The sequence below is a fragment of the Pseudophryne corroboree genome, chromosome 2 (assembly GCF_028390025.1).
Source record: "Pseudophryne corroboree isolate aPseCor3 chromosome 2, aPseCor3.hap2, whole genome shotgun sequence".
Classification (NCBI taxonomy): Eukaryota; Metazoa; Chordata; class Amphibia; order Anura; family Myobatrachidae; genus Pseudophryne; species Pseudophryne corroboree.
The window spans coordinates 494412500-494433961 of NC_086445.1; the positions used below are offsets into that span (position 1 = coordinate 494412500).

At 47.7% G+C, this 21462-nt stretch overlaps 1 protein-coding gene across 1 annotated transcript in view; it reads left to right on the forward strand.

Annotated features, from left to right (window-relative positions):
• The window catches only part of SSC4D (scavenger receptor cysteine rich family member with 4 domains), a 109512-nt gene extending 91455 nt beyond the window's left edge, over positions 1-18057 (forward strand). Inside the window, exons 8-10 of the mRNA XM_063957167.1 lie at positions 72-383; positions 1667-1744; positions 17012-18057. Of these exons, the coding sequence (XP_063813237.1) occupies positions 72-383; positions 1667-1744; positions 17012-17328 (707 nt within the window). The 3' untranslated portion in view covers positions 17329-18057. The remainder of the gene's footprint in view (positions 1-71; positions 384-1666; positions 1745-17011) is intronic.
• The last annotated feature ends 3405 nt before the right edge of the window (positions 18058-21462 follow it).

Sequence of the window (21462 nt, forward strand, 5' to 3'; positions counted from 1 at the left end):
TTTAAGCATAAACTGTAAACACACCGTTTGAGAAATGCATAACTGCTTACATTATATTCTCTGCTCACCAGGTGGCAGCATTAGACTGGTAAATGGAAACAGCAGCTGCCAGGGCAGAGTGGAAGTTCTGTACCAAAACACTTGGGGAACTGTGTGCGATGACGACTGGGATTACAGCAATGCGCAGGTGGTTTGCAAGCAGATGGGCTGTGGTCCTGCCATTGTAGCTACAACACTTAGTTATTTTGGCTATGGCAGTGGCCCTATCCTCCTTGACAATGTAGATTGTGCTGGTACAGAAAAAGACCTAATCGACTGCTTCAACCTAGGCTGGGGTCAGCACAATTGTGGACATCACGAGGATGCTGGTGTTATCTGTCAAGGTGTGTTTGTAATATGTATGAAATATCACATTTTCTTACTTACCTGAGACAAGCTCTCTTTTTTATATGGCAAGTGTATAGTGTTTTATTATTTTTAATCATAATTTGCTCATGTTAAATACATTTTTACACACTTAATGAAAACAATTCACCTCCCTCTGCTATTCACTAAATAACGTAGCTAATATTCAGAGCTGAATTATTGGTGGCACAAATGGGACATTGGTGGTCATTCCGAGTTGTTCGCTAGCTGCATTCGTTCGCTGTGCAGCGATGAGGAAAAAAATGGAACTTCTGCGCATGCGTATGCGGCGCAATGCGCACGTGTGGCGTACTATTACAACGAACAATGTAGTTTTACACAGGGTCTAGCGATGCTTTTCAGTCGCACAGGCAGCCGCAGAGTGATTGACAGGAAGAGGGCGTTTCTGGGTGTCAATTGGCTGCTTTCAGGGAGTGTTCGGAAAAACGCAGGCGTGCCAGGAAAAATGCAGGCGTGGCTGGGCGAACGCAGGGCGTGTTTCTGACGTCAAATTGGGAACTGAATGGTCTGAAGTGATCGCAAGCACTGAGTAGGTTTGAAGCTACTTTGAAACTGCACAAAATTTTTTGCAGCCGCTCTGTGATCCCTTCATTCGCACTTCTGCTAAGCTAAAATACACTCCCAGTGGGCGGCGGCATAGCGTTTGCACGGCTGCTAAAAACTGCTAGCGAGCGATCAACTCGGAATGACTACCATTATCCTTGCGGCCCCCACAAACTAATTAGCCTCCTTTACACAGGTCCGGAGTGGGTCAGGAATATGATGGAAACCCATTCTACCAATTATTTCAGAGACAAGAAGTGCCATGTGTCATACCCATGCCCCCCCCCTGCTGTCAGTCATTGCTACAGTGGAGGCTAGTGTCCCTTCACAGTAAGAACGTTCTAATGTCACTGTGACATAAACATTACATGAGACATTTCCAGATATCACAGGAGAAAATGGAGCATATGGTACAAGCTGGTGAGGGGTGATGGATATGGTTAAGTTAACTAGGTTTGACTTCAGCTTCATATTAGTGCACCTTGTATATGGCTGACAAGGTCCTAACCAGATGAAGAAACCCAGGTTAGGAGTTGCAGAATCTAGTTTGCCCTTGTGTAACATATTAAAGTATTTGCAAAAAAATTTATTTCGGAATCTATTATGACTTTTTTTTATAACCATTATACTAAAATCTCGCTTTACTGAATTCATTTATTCGTCTTTTAATATTTTGTAAACTTATTGCAATTATTAGGTGTGAGAGACGCAGAATTGTTTTCCAAAGGAAGCAGCTTTGAAGTGACAACTCAATCTGCAACACCTCCAAAAGATGGTTTGTATTACAAATATCTTTTATCTTTAGTGAACTGAACCTGAGTCACATGGCTTGGTATTTATTATGGGAGATGTTGTCCAGCTACAGCTTGCAAAGCATGCTTGCTTACTCTCCCTATAAGTCTGGGAAAAGCACAAATTACTATTGCCCAAGGGTGCCTCAAGGCTACCCACGGATCTACATAAGGTAGTGGCACTGGAAAAGTAGGACCTAGTACCTTGACCACAGTGCCCTACTGAAGGGTGCTATGAAGCAGAGTTGGGCTGGGCTAAGGATCAGGGTGACATTTGCTCTCCCGAGCCAGTACACTTTAAAGTATTTTGGGCCGCCACTTGTTAGAGGCCACAACATTCCCTCTGCCAGTACCTCCCAGCTTCAGCACCAGTCATGTCTGAACTCCTGACACTTGTCACATTTGTAGGATCTAAATGCTGGTTGGTTGGTGGGAGGGTGAGTGAATGTGTTTTGGTCTCATTTGAAAAGCATCTTTCTGCAGCAGGGTACACTGTGTTCCACAGGGAATACATTGGGGATGTAGAGATGGATCTTGATCCAGAGGCAGCAACAGGCTAAAGCTTTAGACTGTCCCAGGATGCATTGCAGGGCCTCCTCTATATAACCCCACCTCCAGGCACTGGAGCTCAGTTTTTAGAGTTGGTGCCTGCATAAGCAGGTCATTTAACAGGGGGTGCTGTGCTACGAGGCCCTGAAAAAGCTATTTAGAAGGCTTCCAGGGCTGCAGCACTTCATATGTCAGTGTGACATACTGTGCTGCGGCTCATTACCACTCCAGCGGCGTCACATACTCCCGCTGGCTCTATTCCCGGGTACTTGCGGCAGAGGCGCTCCGGTTTCTAGACACACCACCGCAGATGCTTTCCTGCATCGCGTGGCTACTTCTAAGGGAGGAGGTAAGAAGGTCCCCCAGGCGGGACCCGCCATTAAACCGCATTCCGGACTCAGAAGACGGACCGCAACGCTGGCGTGGACACTGTGGCCATGCAGGGACCCCACTATATCCACCAGGGCAGGGGAGCACAGGTCGGATAATATATTATCCAGGTTTAATAAGGCGCCATACCCAGTGGTGAGGACCAGCATAGGGGATAAGGCGCTTGACCTGTAGTCCCTCCCATAGCTCCGGGCACCATCTACTGCTGGTGTTCCCACCCTAGAGCTGCCTCACACTCTCTCTCACTCCCTGACTGAGACTTTAGGCGCCATCTTATCAGTAGCTGCGACTGGTCTCCGGGACTGCAGGGCAAGGTCTCCTCTGTAAATCCGCTTGATTTAAAGACACTTAAGTATTCTACATGTCATTTTAAGATAGCGTTAGTTAATAACAAGTGTACCTCTACCAGAATATATTGTACGAGTATTCTGATATATACATCCCGTCTCTGTCTGACTAAAATAATTATCTGCATTGTTACTGCGACTGTGTGTGCCTGCATCTGCTGTGTGGTTTCACTTTCAGTGTATCACAAGCTATAGCTATCACTGTATGCGGTACCATAGGGGACTAGGTGTGTCAGGGTCTATTTTATAGTGCTGCACAATATTTACAGTTACGTGTATTGTACTGTGTATTTCAGTCACCTCATACCGCATTTTTTCTCTGCTTGTGTTTTGCATTTTCTGCCGCATAAATAGGGGATTTATTTGCAGGTATTGTATTTGTCTCTCTATATCGTACTATTACGCTCTAAGGTTACATTCACTATAATGTCTACCACAAAGGGAGGGAAATCAGTAGACACTCCTGCAGCGCATGTGCCAAGGATTTGCCTGAGGGGGATGTTGTGAAGGATGGTCTGTGTATTATGTGCCATACATCTCTCAGTCAGCCCGCTGCTCCTGTAGCCAATCAGGGGCCACCTTGGGCGGCATTCTCCAATATGTTTAATACGCTAGTGAGATGCCTTAAGCCCCCTATGCGACCTCCTGTGCCATTGCAGCCACATATTGTACCTATGGTAAATCCGCCCTGAGCGGATACTCTGTCTACCCAGATACAATAGTTAAATCAATATTTGGTTAGACAAAAACCTACCCCACGTCCCTCTTCGGTCAAGAGGTCATCTAAGTGGGCTGCCTCCTCCTCACAATCCACTAATATCTCAGATGATACTTCTGATGAGGATGGGGAGTATAATGATCCGTCAAACACTGAAACAGTTGCTTCTGAAGAGGAAACTCCAATGCATCTTGATGTCCCTGACCTAGTGGAGGCTATTAAGCTGATTCTACAAATCGATGAAGATGTAGATCCCACTACTGCATCTAAGAAACCTGATAAATGTAAACGTCAGAAGGTAGTTAAAGTAGTCTTACCACATTCTGACCATTTGGTAGACATACGTCAGGAACCCTGGTCTTCTCCAGGAAAGAAATTCTCCCTGTCTAAAAAGATGCTAGCTCGTTATCCTATCTCCGCTGAGTTGTGTAACAAGTGGGAAAATCGACAACCCGTGGATTCCCATGTCACCCGTATTGTGGTGTCATCTACTCTGCCTGTCACCACTGTCACCTCACTGAAGGAACCGACAGATAAGCGCGTCGAAGGATGCCTGAAGTCTATTTACTCCCTTACAGGTGCTGTACATAGACCCACTATAAAAGCCTCCTGGGCCGCAAAAGGAATTGAGCATGGGTTCAGGCAATTGATGAAGAGCTGCATCAGGATATATCTGACACTGCCAGACCATATCTGTCTCATATTACCACCTCCTCCCAATATATTCAGGAGGCGTCCTCTGAAACAGGTATAATGGCGGCCAAGGCATCGACAACGTCCATCCTGGTTCGCCGAATTCTTTATTTGAAATCATGGAAAGTGGACCTGGACTCCAAAAAGACCTTGGAGGCATCCTATTTGGGGAGGATCTGATTAAAATTGTAACTGACTTAGCGGCTGCTAAGATTGCATTTCTCCAGAATACTAATCCTTCTGCACAGAAGGCAAAGAGTACCACTTTTCATTTCTTTCGGCCTCAAGGGGAAAAAAAAGGTCAGGCATATCCGAGACAAGCTTGTGCTTCCAAAACCACTAAGCCCAGAGCAAAACAATCCCGGTCTGCCCGTCAGCCTGCTTCCAACCAAGACAAGCCTGCTGCATAACAGGGCAGGCCTCACCCTGGGGGATCCCAGGGTGGGAGGCCGACTTCTGCAATTCACCCAGGTCTGGTTAAAGACCACTTTAGACGCATGGGTGCGAGAAGTCGTCTCTCACGGGTACGCAGTCTCTTTCAAGAGACGTCACCCTTGCCAGTTCCGAATGATGGTTATCCCTTCAGACCTGTTGAAGGCGCAAGCTCTACGCCTGCTTGTGCGTTCCCTCCTGGATACAGGAGTGATAGTGCTGGTACCCCTGTTCCAGAGAGGCAGAGGATACTACTCGACCCTGTTTCTAGTCCCGAAACCCAATGGGTCTTTCCGGCCTATACTCAACCTCAAATCACTGAACAAATTTGTGAGTGTCCAAGTTCCGTATGAAAATGCTGCGCTCAGTTGTACTGGCCATGGAACCGGCGATTATATGGTATCCCTCCCTGGATATACAAGATGCTTATCTGCATATACCTATTGCCACATCGCATCAGCAATATCTGTGGTTTGCTATTGGCAACCTTCACTAACAGTTCCAGGCTCTGCCATTTGGACTGGCCACAGCTCCTCGGATCTTCACCAAGGTTATGGCTGTGATGACGTCTTATCTTCGTTGTCAGGGAATCAGGATCCTGCCGTATCTGGACAACTTGCTGATCCTGGAACACTCCTAAAATGTCCTCCTCAGTCATCTGCAACTGATGGTACACTTCTTACAAGCCCAAGGGTGGCTCATCAACTGGTAGAAGTTCTCGTTGGTCCCTGCTCGGAGCATGGTGCACTTGGGGGCACTGCTGGACACACATAGCCAAAGACTGTTTCTATCTCCAGAGAAAGTCCTGAAACTTCAGGACAGGATAAGATACTTCCTCTCTCGCCCAAGAATGTCAATACACTTGGCGATGCAAGTACTAGGACTTATGGTGTCGGCATTCGACATGGTAGAGTACACTCAATTTCATTCCCGCCCTCTACAGAGGTTAATCCTTTCCAAGTAGGATGGCCTGCCTCATCGGATCAGGTCTCAAATGATCTCTGTGACTCCGGAGGTTCGTCTGTCACTGAGCTGTTGGCTACGGGACCAACAGTTGAACAGAGGCCGTCCATTCTGGATTCCCAACTGGGTCCTACTGACTATGGACGCCAAGCTGAGGGGTTGGGGTGCGGTGCTGGAGCAACACTCTCTCCAGGGTCGGTGAACCAAGGAGGAATCTCTCCTCCCGATAAACATTCTGGAATTGCGGGCAGTGTTCAATGCTTTGACTCTTACCCTGCCTCTGATACAGAACAGGCCTGTTCAAGTACCATCAGACAATGCCACCATGGTGGCTTACATAAATCATCAAAGCAGCACTCGAAGCCGCATGGCAATGATGGAAGTGTCAAAAATCCTTTGTTGGGCAGAACGTCATCTTCCAGCAATATCACAATAGTGATAGCAATAGTGTTCATTCTGGGAGTCCTCTACTGGGAAGCGGATTTCCTCAGTCGTCAGGATGTCCACGCCGGAGAGTGGAGTCTTCATCAGGAAGTCTTTCAACTCCTAGAGGACAAGTGGGGCCTACCAGATGTAGACCTGATGGCGTCTCGAAACAATCACAAAGTTACGGTCTTCAGATCAACAACAAGAACAAGGGATCCTCAAGCAGCGTTTGTGGATGCACTGGCAATTCCATGGAAATTTTGGCTGCCCTACGTGTTCCCTCCAGTGTCACTCCTGCCCAGGGTACTATGGAAGTTCAAGCAAGTAGGAATGCTACTTCTAGTTGCTCCAGCGTGTCCCAGATGACATTGGTTTTCAGACCTGCAGGGTCTATCGATAGATCGTCCTCTTCTGCTTCCTCAACGCCCAGACCTCCTCGTTCAGGGCCCTTGTGTCTACCCAGACTGGCCAGACTGGCTTTGACGGCGTGGCTCTTGAAGCCTCACTCCTGAGAGCCAAAGGATTCTCAGAGGCAGTTATGCAAACTATGCTAAAGGCCCGCAAACCAGCTTCTGCATGAATTTATTATAATTTATTATAATTCTTACTTCACCCGGTGTGCTGCTAAGAATTACGATGCTCAAAAGTTTAGTACTTCCAGACGTCTGGCTTTGTTGCAACAAGGCCTAGATTTAGGACTTTGTCTGGCCTCCCTCAAGGTTCACATATCTGCCTTGTCGGTGTGGTTTCAGAGAAAAATTGCGTCTATACCTGACGTTCATAAATTCACTCAGGGTGTTTTACGATTCAGCCTCCCTATGTCCCTCCTGTGGATCCAAGGGATCTGTCTGTTGTCCTGAATGCCCTGCAAGAGTCTCCATTTGAACCTCTTGAGACAGTGGACCTTAAATGGCTCACAGCCAAGGCCCTGTTTTTACTAGCTATTGCCTGTCACAATCCTGACTGTAGGTTTCATATTTGGTGACTTACCCCTGCCATCTGTCCCGGATCCTGTGTCTTTTTCTCACTGAGTTAAACAGCTTGTCAGCACTATGAGTTTTCCTGAGTTCTCTGCCTGAAAGGTAATAGTTAATTAGCTCCACCTGTGGTGAGCTCCTGTGTGAGGCTGAATTTTAGGCCTAAAAGCCAGCATCTTATGTTTTGCAGAAGTTCAGGCTTCAGTGTTCTCTCGGCCTGCTAGGCCTCATTCTACATCACAGCCTAGTCTAGAGTAGTCACATGACAGTGACTGTTCACCTGACCCAGAGTTGTCCAATCCTCTGCCAGCCTGAGACTCTCTGCATCACCTAATCCTGCTCACCAATCACCAAGGACCAGGAAGTATAAGTCGGGAGGCTGAGTTGGAAACTGGGCCAGTTCCTCGTGTCACACACAGCTCTGTGTGAGTCTTAAAGCTGAGCTCCCTAAAGGTAACCTTTGTATTTAAGTTCCTGTGGAAACTCTGTTCCCTTGTTACCCTGTTTGGTTTACTTTTGTGTTGCCACTGATTTTCACTATTTCCATGAGTCTCAATGTAAAGGCACAGCTGCAGTGGTTCATCTTAAAGGCACAGTACTGTATTCCATAGTCTCCACTGTAAACCACAGCTGCCGTGTTTCAGTTTTACTGCTGTTGTAGTTGTGATCTCCAGAGCTCCCGTATCCCTGTGGCTTCCGTGCCTCCAAGAACCTCCGTGCCTCAGCACCTCCGTGCTTCAGCACTTCCATGCCTCCAAGAACCTCCGTACCTCAGCATCTCCGTGCCTCAGCACCTCCGTGCCTCAGCACCTCCGTGCCTCAGCATCTCCGTGCCTTCAATTATCTCCGTGCTTCCAAGCACCTCCGTGCCTCCAAGTATCTCCGTGCCTCCAAGCACCTCCGTGCCTCCAGGCACTTCTGCACCTCAGTGCCTCCTAGCACCTCAGTGCCTCCAAGCACCTCAGTACCTCCTAGCACCTCAGTGCCTCCAAAAACCCAGTGCTCACAAGCGTAGTTGGTGTCTCCAGCATCCGGTACTCCTTAATTCTTTCCTCAGCACCTTTTCAAGTTCTGTCTTTCAGGAGACCTCCAGCATCCATACCTGCTTCCTGTCTGCCGACCAAATCCTGCATGAGGAGAACCTAGATTCGGTCATCTCTGCTGCGGTCCCTCTTCCTGGTCACCGGAAGAAACCCCAAGCCCACAACACCCCCAAACCAGGTCAGTGAAAGTATTCACATAGTCCTCCAGTCGCCCGCACAGACTTCACTAACACCGGGTTCAAGTAGGAACTGGCCTCATGGACCCGGCCGAAAGTGTTTGTCTGACGCAGGACCTCCTAAGCAATATTGCAGGACGCTTGGAAGGTCTGGAGTCGACTCAGCATCAATTAGCACAGTGTCTGCAGCGGAATTCTTTCTCCAGAGATTCTCTGACCTTCTGCACTAAGACTTCTGACCAACTGCAGTTTTTGTATCAGATGTTATTACAGTTACAAGAACTTTTGTCTAGTATTCTTTCTGTGATGCCTGATCTCTTCAGGAATACTACCAACGTTGTTGATCCTGTTTTGTCCCATCCAGTTAATAGAGTCTCTTCCTCTGTGCAAGGAAAAGTTGTTCATCAGAGCTATCCACGGCCCAAACTCTCTGAAGCTGAACGTCAGTGGCGTAGGGAGCTACACCTCTGTCTTTACTGTGGAAATTCCAGTCACTTTGTTAAAGACTGCATTCTTCGTAAGCCAGGGAATGGTGACAAATCTCAGTATCACAGTGCTCATGTCTACAAGTCATCCACAGTAGCCGATCCTGCTACTGCTGACGGGGGTATCAAGATGGCTACTCTGAAAGAGACTCAAATTTATGACTGGGGTCCGGTGATTAAAAGACCTTATCCCAAGTTAGGTGTCCAGAGAAGAATGTTTAAGCCATTTAGAGTCACAGAGGAGTCCGTGTCTACAGCCCAAGGTGGGGCATCCGTGTCTTCAGCCCAAGGAGGGGCGTCCGTGTCTTCAGCCCAAGGAGGGGCGTCCGTGTCTTCAGCCCAAGGAGGGGCGTCCGTGTCTTCAGCCCAAGGAGGGGCGTCCGTGTCTTCAGCCCAAGGAGGGGCGTCCGTGTCTTCAGCCCAAGGAGGGGCGTCCGCGTCTTCAGCCCCAGTGAGGGGTTCAGAGGGTCCAGCCCCAGAGAGACTACAGAGCGCTGCCCAGCCAGAGAGACTACAGAGCGCTGCCCAGCCAAAGAGACTACAGAGCGCTGCCCAGCCAGAGAGACTACAGAGCGCTGCCCAGCCAGAGAGACTACAGAGCGCTGCCCAGCCAGAGAGACTACTGAGCGCTGCCCAGCCAGGGAGTCTACAGAGTGCTGCCCAGCCAGGGAGTCTACAGAGTGCTGCCCAGCCAGGAAGTCTACAGAGTGCTGCCCAGCCAGGGAGTCTACAGAGTGCTGCCCAGCCAGGGAGTTTACAGAGTGCTGCCCAGCCAGGGAGTCTACAGAGTGCTGCCCAGCCAGGGAGTCTACAGAGTGCTGCCCAGCCAGGGAGTCTACAGAGTGCTGCCCAGCCAGGGAGTCTACAGAGTGCTGCCCAGCCAGAGAGTCTACAGAGTGCAGCCCAGCCCCATGAAGTGGGGGCTCTTGCCTCAGCCCAGCCCCGTGAAGAGGGGGCTCTTGCCTCAGCCCAGCCCCGTGAAGAGGGGGCTCTTGCCTCAGCCCAGCCCCGTGAAGAGGGGGCTCTTGCCTCAGCCCAGCCCCATGAAGAGGGGGCTCTTGCCTCAGCCCAGCCCCGTGAAGAGGGGGCTCTTGCCTCAGCCCAGCCCCGTGAAGAGGGGGCTCTTGCCTCAGCCCAGCCCCGTGAAGCGGGGGCTCCTGCCTCAGCCCAGCCCCGTGAAGAGGGGGCTCCTGCCGGTCCAGCAATACTCCAGGCCCTGACTGGTCAGTCCGTCCCGGTTCCATCCGGTCCAGCGATACTCCAGGACCAGTCTGGTCAGTCTCCGTTGGCTCCAGCCAATTCGAGTATCCTCGGATCCAATCCAGTCCTACTCGTCCAGCCAAAGTTTTCTCCAGTCTCAGCCTCTAAGCTTTCGTCTGATGGTTTACCACCTATTTACTTTGATGGAGATTTATTGCAATATGCCGCTCTGGTTGAACAATTTCTCTCTCTGATGGAGTCTGATCCTTCAGGTGCAGTAACTCCTTCCAACGTTACTCAATATCTGTTCCTGGCATTCAGAGGAAGAGCTTTGGAGTGGGCCAACATGCTTTTTGAGAGTAATGATCCTGTGTTCCATGACTTACAGACTTTTAGTAATGCTGTGGTTAAAGAATTTAGTCCTAAACCTTTGGAATCTGACTTGGTAAAAGAATCATGCTCTAAAGGGAATGCAGAAGGAAGTTTGTGCTGTCCTCCCAGGGATAATCTAAGAATCTCCTTCGGTAAGAATCCGACCATTAAAATTGCTCATGTAGGAGTCTCTCCTAGCCCAGAGAATTTAAAACTCCAGTGCACCTCCTTTTCATCTGCAAACTGTGTATCTAAGGGAGATTCATATCTTCCATTAGACTTGGACTCAGACTCTGAATTTGATCCAGTTCATGATGCTACTCCTTTCATGGGAGGCCCCATGTTTTCTAAGGAAGGTTTTTCTTTACAGGAGATTCCGCTGTCCTTGGTCAAAACCAAATGTTCCCGTAAGAAGAAGAGGCATCAACGAAGGTCCTAAATTCTTCTGTATGAATTTCTCAAGTTCCTCTAAGATTCAAGATGGGTGTCCGGAGTCCACCCTTGAAGAGGGGGATACTGTCACAATCCTGACCGTAGGTTTCATATTTGGTGACTTACCCCTGCCATCTGTCCCGGATCCTGTGTCTTTTTCTCACTGAGTTAAACAGCTTGTCAGCACTATGAGTTTTCCTGAGTTCTCTGCCTGAAAGGTAATAGTTAATTAGCTCCACCTGTGGTGAGCTCCTGTGTGAGGCTGAATTCAGTAATTTGAAGTTTAGGCCTAAAAGCCAGCATCTTATGTTTTGCAGAAGTTCAGGCTTCAGTGTTCTCTCGGCCTGCTAGGCCTCATTCTACATCACAGCCTAGTCTAGAGTAGTCACATGACAGTGACTGTTCACCTGACCCAGAGTTGTCCAATCCTCTGCCAGCCTGAGACTCTCTGCATCACCTAATCCTGCTCACCAATCACCAAGGACCAGGAAGTATAAGTCGGGAGGCTGAGTTGGAAACTGGGCCAGTTCCTCGTGTCACACACAGCTCTGTGTGAGTCTTAAAGCTGAGCTCCCTAAAGGTAACCTTTGTACTTAAGTTCCTGTGGAAACTCTGTTCCCTTGTTACCCTGTTTGGTTTACTTTTGTGTTGCCACTGATTTTCACTATTTCCATGAGTCTCAATGTAAAGGCACAGCTGCAGTGGTTCATCTTAAAGGCACAGTACTGTATTCCATAGTCTCCACTGTAAACCACAGCTGCCGTGTTTCAGTTTTACTGCTGTTGTAGTTGTGATCTCCAGAGCTCCCGTATCCCTGTGGCTTCCGTGCCTCCAAGAACCTCCGTGCCTCAGCACCTCCGTGCCTCCAAGAACCTCCGTGCCTCAGCACCTCCGTGCCTCAGCATCTCCGTGCCTCAGCACCTCCGTGCCTTCAATTAACTCCGTGCTTCCAAGCACCTCCGTGCCACCAAGTATCTCCGTGCTTCCAAGCACCTCCGTGCCTCCAAGCACCTCCGTGCCTCCAGGCACTTCTGCACCTCATTGCCTCCAAGCACCTCAGTGCCTCCTAGCACCTCAGTGCCTCCAAGCACCTCAGTGCCTCCAAAAACCCAGTGCTCACAAGCGTAGTTGGTGTCTCCAGCATCCGGTACTCCTTAATTCTTTCCTCAGCACCTTTTCAAGTTCTGTCTTTCAGGAGACCTCCAGCATCCATACCTGCTTCCTGTCTGCCGACCAAATCCTGCATGAGGAGAACCTAGATTCGGTCATCTCTGCTGCGGTCCCTCTTCCTGGTCACCGGAAGAAACCCCAAGCCCACAACACCCCCAAACCAGGTCAGTGAAAGTATTCACATAGTCCTCCAGTCGCCCGCACAGACTTCACTAACACCGGGTTCACAAAACCTCAGTCATGACATTGCCTCTGCTAGAAGGGTACCGGGCTTAGGCGCATTGTCCTGTCGTCCACCCTTTCTGATATTTCTAGCAATTCTTAGAACTCGCCCCAGGTTATTTGCCTAAGGTGGTGTCATCTTTTCACCTTAACCAAGAGATTGTGGTTCCGGCCTTCATCTCTTCTGATTTGTCCTCCAAAGAACGGTCTTTGGATGTGGTAAGGGCTCTCCGTATATATGTGGAGAGGACTGTCTCTCTTAGGAGGTCAGATGCCCTTTTTGTACTATTTGATTTCTACAAACGTGGCTGGCCTTCGAATAAGCAAACCTTGGCCAGATGGATTAGAATGGTGATTGCACAAGCTTATGCACGGGCTGGGCTCCCAGCTCCTGCTGCTATTAAGGCCCATTCTACTCGTTCTGTTGGACTTTCTTGGGCGGCCCGCCGTGGTGCGTCGGCAGAACAATTGTGCAAGGCGGCTAAGTGGTCCTCAGTGAACACGTTCATTAGGTTCTATGCCTTTGATACTTCCACCTCCCAGGATGCTTCCTTTGGATGCTGGATTCTCGTACCCGCTAAGGTGCATCCCCTCCTTGAGGAACTGCTTTAGGACATTCCCGATGTATTGCCTGTGGAACACAGTGTACCCCACTGCAGAAAAGGAGATTTTTGGTAGACTTACCATTGTTAAATCTCGTTCTGCGAGGTAAACTGGGTTCCACAGGGTGCCCACCCTGACGCACTTAGCTTCTTTGGGTTTGTATGGAATTAACCACTGGTCCCTTCTCCTTTTGTGAGAACGTGGTTCTATGTGACTAACATCTACCTTCTCTCTTACCTACTTCTGCATTGGACTGGTTAACAAAACTGAGTTCCAGTGCCTGGAGCGGGGTTATATAGAGAAGGCCCCGCAATGCGTCCTGGGACAGTCTAAAGCTTTAGCCTGTTGGTGTCTCTGGATCAAGATCCATCTCTACACCCCCAATGTATTCCCTGTGGAGCCCAGTGTACCTCTCAGAAAAATGTAACCAAGGTAAGTCTACCAAAAATCTCCTTTTTACTTGGTAGAGGGCATTGCAGTTGGGATATATTTTTAATTGATGGAGAAGGGGGGTTAATAGGTCTGGCTGCAGTATGGGATATGATTTTGTTTGAAGGTGAAGACGGATTTCCTGGCTTAGGGGCAGAGCCATCTTTTCAATGGGCATTTGCCCAAGGGCTGCACAATTTTATGGGCCCACAATAGCATGTACAGCCTTGAAAAAAGCGCCCTGCGCGGCGCTGAAACGTCGGCAAAGCTATGCCATTTATTTATGTGATTTCTCACTAAAACTTTCACCATTTGTTGCATCAGTCTCCAGAGTGCCGCCTGGTATTTTCAGCATTTGGGAGCGTGCTATATCCTCCCTAGGAACCACAGTGACTATATATATATATATATATATATATATATATATATATATACAGGTTGAGTATCCCATATCCAAATATTCCGAAATACGGAATATTCCAAAATACGGACTTTTTTGAGGGAGAGTGAGATAGTGAAACCTTTGTTTTTTGATGGCTCAATGTACACAAACTTTGTTTAATACACAAAGTTATTAAAAATATTGTATTAAATGACCTTCAGGCTGTGTGTATAAGGTGTATATGAAACATAAATGAATTGTGTGAATGTAGACACACTTTGTTTAATGCACAAAGTTATAAAAAATATTGGCTAAAATTACCTTCAGGCTGTGTGTATAAGGTGTATATGTAACATAAATGCATTCTGCGCTTATATTTAGGTCCCATCGCCATGATATCTCATTATGGTATGCAATTATTCCAAAATACGGAAAAATCCGATATCCAAAATACCTCTGGTCCCAAGCATTTTGGATAAGGGAGACTCAACCTGTATATATATATATATATATATATATATACACACACACACACTGCTCAAAAAAATAAAGGGAGCACTAAAATAACACATCCTATATCTGAATGAATTAAATATTCTTATTAAATACTTTGTTCTTTATATAGTTGAATGTGCTGACAACAAAATCACACAAAAATTATCAATGGAAATCAAATTCATTAACCCATGGAGGTCTGGATTTGGAGTCACACTCAAAATTAAAGTGGAAAAACACACTACAGCCTGAACCAACTTTGATGTAATGTCCTTAAAACAAGTCAAAATGAGGCTCAGTAGTGTGTGTGGCCTCCACGTGCCTGTATGACCTCCCTACAACGCCTGGGCATGCTCCTGATGAGGTGGCGGATGGTCTCTTGAGGGATCTCCTCCCAGACCTGGACTAAAGCATCCACCAACTCCTGGACAGTCTGTGGTGCAATGTGGCGTTGGTGGATGGAGCGAGACATGATGTCCCAGATGTGCTCAATTGGATTCAGGTCTGGGGAACGGGCGGGCTAGTCCATAGCATCAATGCCTTCGTCTTGCAGGAACTGCTGACACACTCCAGCCACATGAGATCTAGCATTGTCTTGCATTAGGAGGAACCCAGGGCCAACCGCACCAGCATATGGTCTCACAAGGGGTCTGAGGATCTCATCTCGGTACCTAATGGCAGTCAGTTTACCTCTGGCGAGAACATGGAGGGCTGTGCGCCCCCCCAAAGAAATGCCACCCCACACCATTACTGACCCACTGCCAAACCGGTCATGCTGGAGGATGTTGCAGGCAACAGAACGTTCTCCTTGGCGTCTCCAGACTCTGTCACGTCTGTCACATGTGCTCAGTGAGAACCTGCTTTCATCTGTGAAGAGCACAGGGCACCAGTGGCGAATTTTCCAATCTTGGTGTTCTCTGGCAAATGCCAAACGTCCTGCACGGTGTTGGGCTGTAAGCACAACCCCCACCTGTGGACGTCGGGCCCTCATACCACCCTCATGGAGTCTGTTTCTGTTCGTTTGAGTAGACACATGCACATTTGTGGCTTGCTGGAGGTCATTTTGCAGGGCTCTGGCAGTGCTCCTCCTGTTCCTCCTTGCACAAAGGTGGAGGTAGCGGTCCTGCTGCTGGGTTGTTGCCCTCCTACGGCCTCCTCCACGTCTCCTGATGTACTGGCCTGTCTCCTGGTAGCGCCTCCATGCTCTGGACACTACGCTGACAGACACAGCAAACCTTCTTGCCACAGCTCACATTGATGTGCCATCCTGGATGAGCTGCACTACCTGAGCCACTTGTGTGGGTTGTAGACTCCGTCTCATTCTACCACTAGAGTGAAAGCACCGCCAGCTTTAAAAAGTGACCAAAACATCAGCCAGAAAGCATAGAAGCTGAGAAGTGGTCTGTGGTCACCACCTGCAGAACAACTCCTTTATTGGGGGTGTCTTGCTAATTGCCTATAATTTCCACCTGTTATCTATGCCATTTGCACAACAGCATGTTAAATTGATTGTCAATCAGTGTTGCTTCCTAAGTGGACAGTTTGATTTCACAGAAGTGTGATTGACTTGGAGTTACATTGTGTTCAAGTGTTCCACTTACTTTTTTGAGCAGTGTGCATATATATATATATATATATATTTGGATTATTGTCTCAGTATGGGAACCAAAAACGTGTGATTTTGGATAAGGGATACTGAACCTGTATTATATTTGACAAAAAATGGACACATGCATAAGTGGCTTTAGCATATTTTTCAAAGTACCACTGTCAAATATTCTTGTGCCATAAATAAGTAAATATACTATTATAGTAGCTGCTCTCATATACTGCCAGATTCTATACAATTAATTAATTATTATAGGGATTAATTATAGGCACTGCCACATATGACCTCTCCACTGCACACCTAAAGCACGTTCCTTACACACCTTTATTTGACTCCTGCTACTGTACTGTACTGAATTGTAATGCAGTCCCGGGATCAGTAGCTTGTATGGTATAGTCCAAATGTACTTCCCCTATATAGATGGCCAGTGCCACAATACAGTGTTACTACTTTGTGGGGAAAATGTTTCTCAGGTGTAAAGTACCTGCAGAGTGTTCCTATACTGGTGCCAATGTCCTTCAGCAGCTGGTACTGTTCCTAGGAAGTATAGTCAGATGTAGCACTAACAGCACCCTACTAGTAGATATGCAGTCTTACTGTTAACACCCACAGCTCCGTGTACTTAACTACATCTATATTTATATTTTCTTTATTTCTAATTGTCATCATTGTGCATCAGCCTACTCTTGTTGCAAAAGATGTGTGTGCAAACAGGTTTATTTACACTTCCAACCAACCCTGTGTCTGTTCCATCACGCCTCTTCAGCCATAAGTAGAGAGGTGCTGGTTAATGTCCATTTTTAGGTTGCAATGCTCGTGCAGAAAGCCGGAGCCACATGCCAGGGCAACTTACTGGTATTTGGCCCCCAGGCTAAAAGTTGCCAGCCGGCCCCTGCTATAAATTTTGAAAAAGTCAGCAGGCCTGAGAGTCCATTGGTAAACCAGGGGTAGCTACTGTGCAGTGAAGAGGGAAAGATATTCTAGTAAAGAGAATTCTGTGTACATCTCTTGATATTTAAAACAGACAAGATCTAGAATATCTGTAAGACAGATTGACATTCTATTGCATAATTAAGTTAGCTATTGTAATAAAAGCAAATAAAATCAGAAAATGGCAACTTCAATTTTCTTTTACCAGGGTCAATCCGCTTAGTGAATGGCAGTCATCGATGTGAAGGTCGTCTGGAAATATATCTCCTGTTGCAGTGGGGAACCGTGTGCGATGATGCATGGGATGTGAAGGCTGCAAAAGTGGTGTGTCGCTCTTTAGGCTGTGGAGCAGCTTTAAGTGCCTGGGGAGAGGCTTGGTATGGGCAGGGAACTGGCATTATCTTCATTGACAATGTTAAATGCCATGGCAATGAGAGTTCCCTGTTGCAGTGCTCCTACATCCGCTGGAATGTGCACAATTGTGACCACTCTGAGGATGCTGGGGTGAAATGTGGACTCTTGTGAGCAGCACTTTATTAGAGATAACCTGAACATATGTAAATGTATACATTATGTACATAATTCTGTATCTTCTTTTAACTGTCATTTTGCACTTTATTAACCAATTTAAAACCAAGAATAGTTATACATGTATGATGTTAAATGGATAAAAGTCTAATATGATTAAAAATGTTTTATTGCTTTTAAGAAATAGGTATCTACAGCTTGCACAATGTAACTACTGTATAATCTGCCCTGTACAGACAAACTCTATAAATCAGATAATCTCATTCCCAGTTTTCCAAGAAATGCACCCAGAAGGAAATACCCCTCCTGTTTAGATTTTCTCCAGGCCCAATTGCTGTCTTGTATTTTAGGGGGAGTTACCATTTAAGTGTGAGCCCCCATATAGGTACTGTAAAGTGAATACTTATATACGTATTAAGAATTTTAAAGTGTTTCCATAGTCAGTAATAGCAATACGCAAACTGCCAACGACAAAGTGATGGGAAACTCTCCATACATCTAACAAAACAATGGTTCAACAGTTTCTATTGTACATGACATCTCCCTCTATGGGATCTTATACAGTGAGCTTTGTTGTATTTTATGTCTTCAGTCCTCCCTCTGCAGGACAAGCTTTATTAGACTACAAGAGGAGCTCACATAATAGTGTTCCGTTTTGTCAGTTACCTGAATAATGTTGCTATGGGACAAAATGAAACCATATGAGTGTCAAGATGTTTTATGATCAGTGTAAATAAAAATAATCTTGTTTCTTAAAATATGGTCTTCCTAAGTATTTGTACTGTGTGTGCTACATGCGTAATGTATATCACAACCTTGGATATTTTGGAATGCTGAATAAACTATCACGAATGAGTGATAGGCTAAATATGTTTATTAGCAAAAAATAATAAATAAGGATGAGCAAACTCCTATCAATATTGGTACTACTTTTCATAGGGATCAGAACGGGATTTAGGGGGTTATTCAGAGTTGAACACAGTTTTTGTGAAATTAGCAAAACTGTGATTATTCTACTCACATGCTGGGGGCTGCCCAGCACAGTCAAGGCCCCCCAGCATGTGTGGCGTCGCTCTGCGTTGCAATCGCAATTCAGACCCACACGCACACGCAGCCATGCATTCAAATGCAGCTGCTGCATCCCACTCTGAACAAGGCCCTTATGTTTCATGGAGCCCTAAGCAAGATATCAGTTTGGGGCCACCCTCCCTCAACTGCAATTTCACACACACACACACACACACACACACACACACACACACAAGGCGTAGCTAGGGTTTTCGGAGCCCAGCGCAGGATGGAAAATGGTGCCCCCCCCCCCCAAAAAGGGCGTGGCCACACTCCAGAAGGGGTGTGGTCACGCTCCAGAAGAGGTGTGGCCACTGAAAATGGCCCACGGTGCCAGTTACATTGCCCCACAGTGCCACATACAATGCCCCACAGTGCCAGATACATTGCCCCACAGTGCCAGATAAATTGCCCCACAGTGCCAGATACATTGCCCCACAGTGCCAGATACATGCCCCACTCAGTGCCAGTAACATTGCCCCACAGTGCCAGTAACATTGCCCCACAGTGCCAGTTACATTGCCCCACAGTGCCGGATACATGCCCCACAGTGCCAGTTACATTGCCCCACAGTGCCGTATACATGCCCCACAGTGCCGTATACATGCCCCACAGTGCCAGATACATGCCCCACAGTGTCAGATACATGCCCCACAGTGCCAGACCCCACTCAGTGCCAGTTACATGCCCCATTTGGTGCCAGATACATGCCCCACTGTGCCGCCGACGATGACCCCCCCTTCCCCCGTCACTTACCGGCCGCCTTGTTGTTGATATGTGAGGGGAGGAGAGCGCAGCGCCTCTCCGTCCCCTCACCGCTCCAGGTCTCCGGCGGCTGTCTGGCGCCGGTTCGCTAGCCAATCAGAGCTCGCGGACCGGCAGCCAATCAGGAGCCGGTCCGCAAGCTCTGATTGGCTAACGCCGGAGACCGGACACAGCAGCGCTGCTAGTGCTGGCAGCGGCGGTGAGCGGAGGGAGAGACGCTGCGCTCTCCTCCCCTCACATTTAGGGTTAACGGGGGCGAGTGGGGCATGATGCCCTGGCCGGCGGCGGCGCCCCCCTCTCCTGGGCCTGCCAAGGCGCCCAGGGTACGTGCCCCACTCGTCCTACCCTAGATACGCCTCTGACACACACACACACACTGCCCGCATAGCTTCATGCACACACACTGCCTTACTGACACAGACACACCATAATGACAGAAACCCCTTACTGACAGATTCCACCTACTAACAGATTACACTTACTGACACAAACACACTTACTGACACACCTTACAGACACAAACACTGACACACTTATTGACACAAACACAGCTTACTGACACACACACTTATCTACACAGATGCCTCTTACTGACACAAAAACACTTACTGACAGGCATTCCTTGCTGACACAGACATACCTACCCAGACACCTCTTACTGACACAGACACCTCTTACTGATACGGACACCCCTTATTGACAGATACCACTTACTGACACAACACACTGACGCAGACACCCTTCTGACGGACATCACTTACTGACACACCTTATTAACACAGACACCACTTACTGACAGATACAACTGACACAGACACCACTTATTGTCACATACTGTAGATACTTACTGACAGACACCCCTTACTGACACAACCACACTTATTGACATGGACACTTTTTGCTCCGATACCACTTATGGACACAGACACTCCTTACTGACTCAGATTCCACTTACTGCACACACGTATTTACACAGACACAGCTTACTGACAGACACACCTACATAGACACCTCTTACTGACACAAACACACACTTAATGGCAGACACCTCTTATACTCCTTTCACATCACACAAATAACCCGGTATCGACCCGGTATATTGCTGGGTCGACATGGGTCAGTGTGAAGTGTGAAAGGGCCATGTCCGAATTCCTGGGTTGCCTGACCCGGTAATTCAACCCAGGTAATAAGGGTTATTCCCGGGTTGAATATCGGGTCAGGCGCAGTGTGAATGGGTTGCCGGGTTGATGCAACCCAGTACCCATTCACAGCATAGGGAGAGGAGGCGCGGAGATGAGCTCATCTCCCAGCGCCACCTCCGCCCCTGCTGCCGGCTTTGCCACCCACTGCTATGGCAACCGACCCAGCAAATTGCTGGGTCGGGAAGCCAGAAGATAGTCTCGAATGCCAGACCCCACCCGGGAAGGTCCCGTTTTCAATTACCAGGTGGGATCCGGCATTGGAGATGTGAATGGGGTATTACTGACACAGATACTGCTTACACACATTTATTGAAATAGACACCCCTTACTGGCATCACTTATAAACACAAAATTTGACAGCAGTTGGCCCATCTAGTCTGCCCCTTTTTTTTACCATATTTTTATTTCAAACCTTATTTGATCCTCATTTCTTTGTAAGGATATCCTTATGTCTATCCCGTGCATGTTTAAACTGCTCTACTGTCTTAGCCTCTACCACCTCTGATGGGAGGCTATTCCACTTGTCCACTACTCTTAGATACATATTGCCATGATTACTGACAGACACCTCTTACTGGCACAAACATACTTACTGATACATATACCACTTACTGAGAGACACATTTCACTGACACACATACTCACTGACACAAACACACTGACAAACCTCATGACATGCATTCACAAAGTCACAGCTGTCATGATATGCTTGCAGCAATCTACCCTCCCCCTTTTCCACCAAGGCTTACTGTCCCCCCCCCCCCCCCCCCCATCCTTAGACTGTGGCAGATGAGTGTTGCAGAAAACACCCCCATCCCCCCTTCCTCTCCACAGGTGAATTTAGGAGGGCCCAGAGGACAGTGGTGGAAGCATAAATCAAATCAATAACTGACAGCATAACCACGCAACTTACTGTCTGGTATCGAATGGCAGCGCACCTCCTTTCATCACCTGTCTTCTGCAGTGCTCAATTATTCTCCCTCTGTACATGTGATGTAAGCACACAGCCAGGAAGTCACACAAGACAGTGGAGAGCAGCATAGTGGCGTGTGCTGGAAGGGAAGGCAGAGCAAGCACCCTGCAGCTGTCACACTAC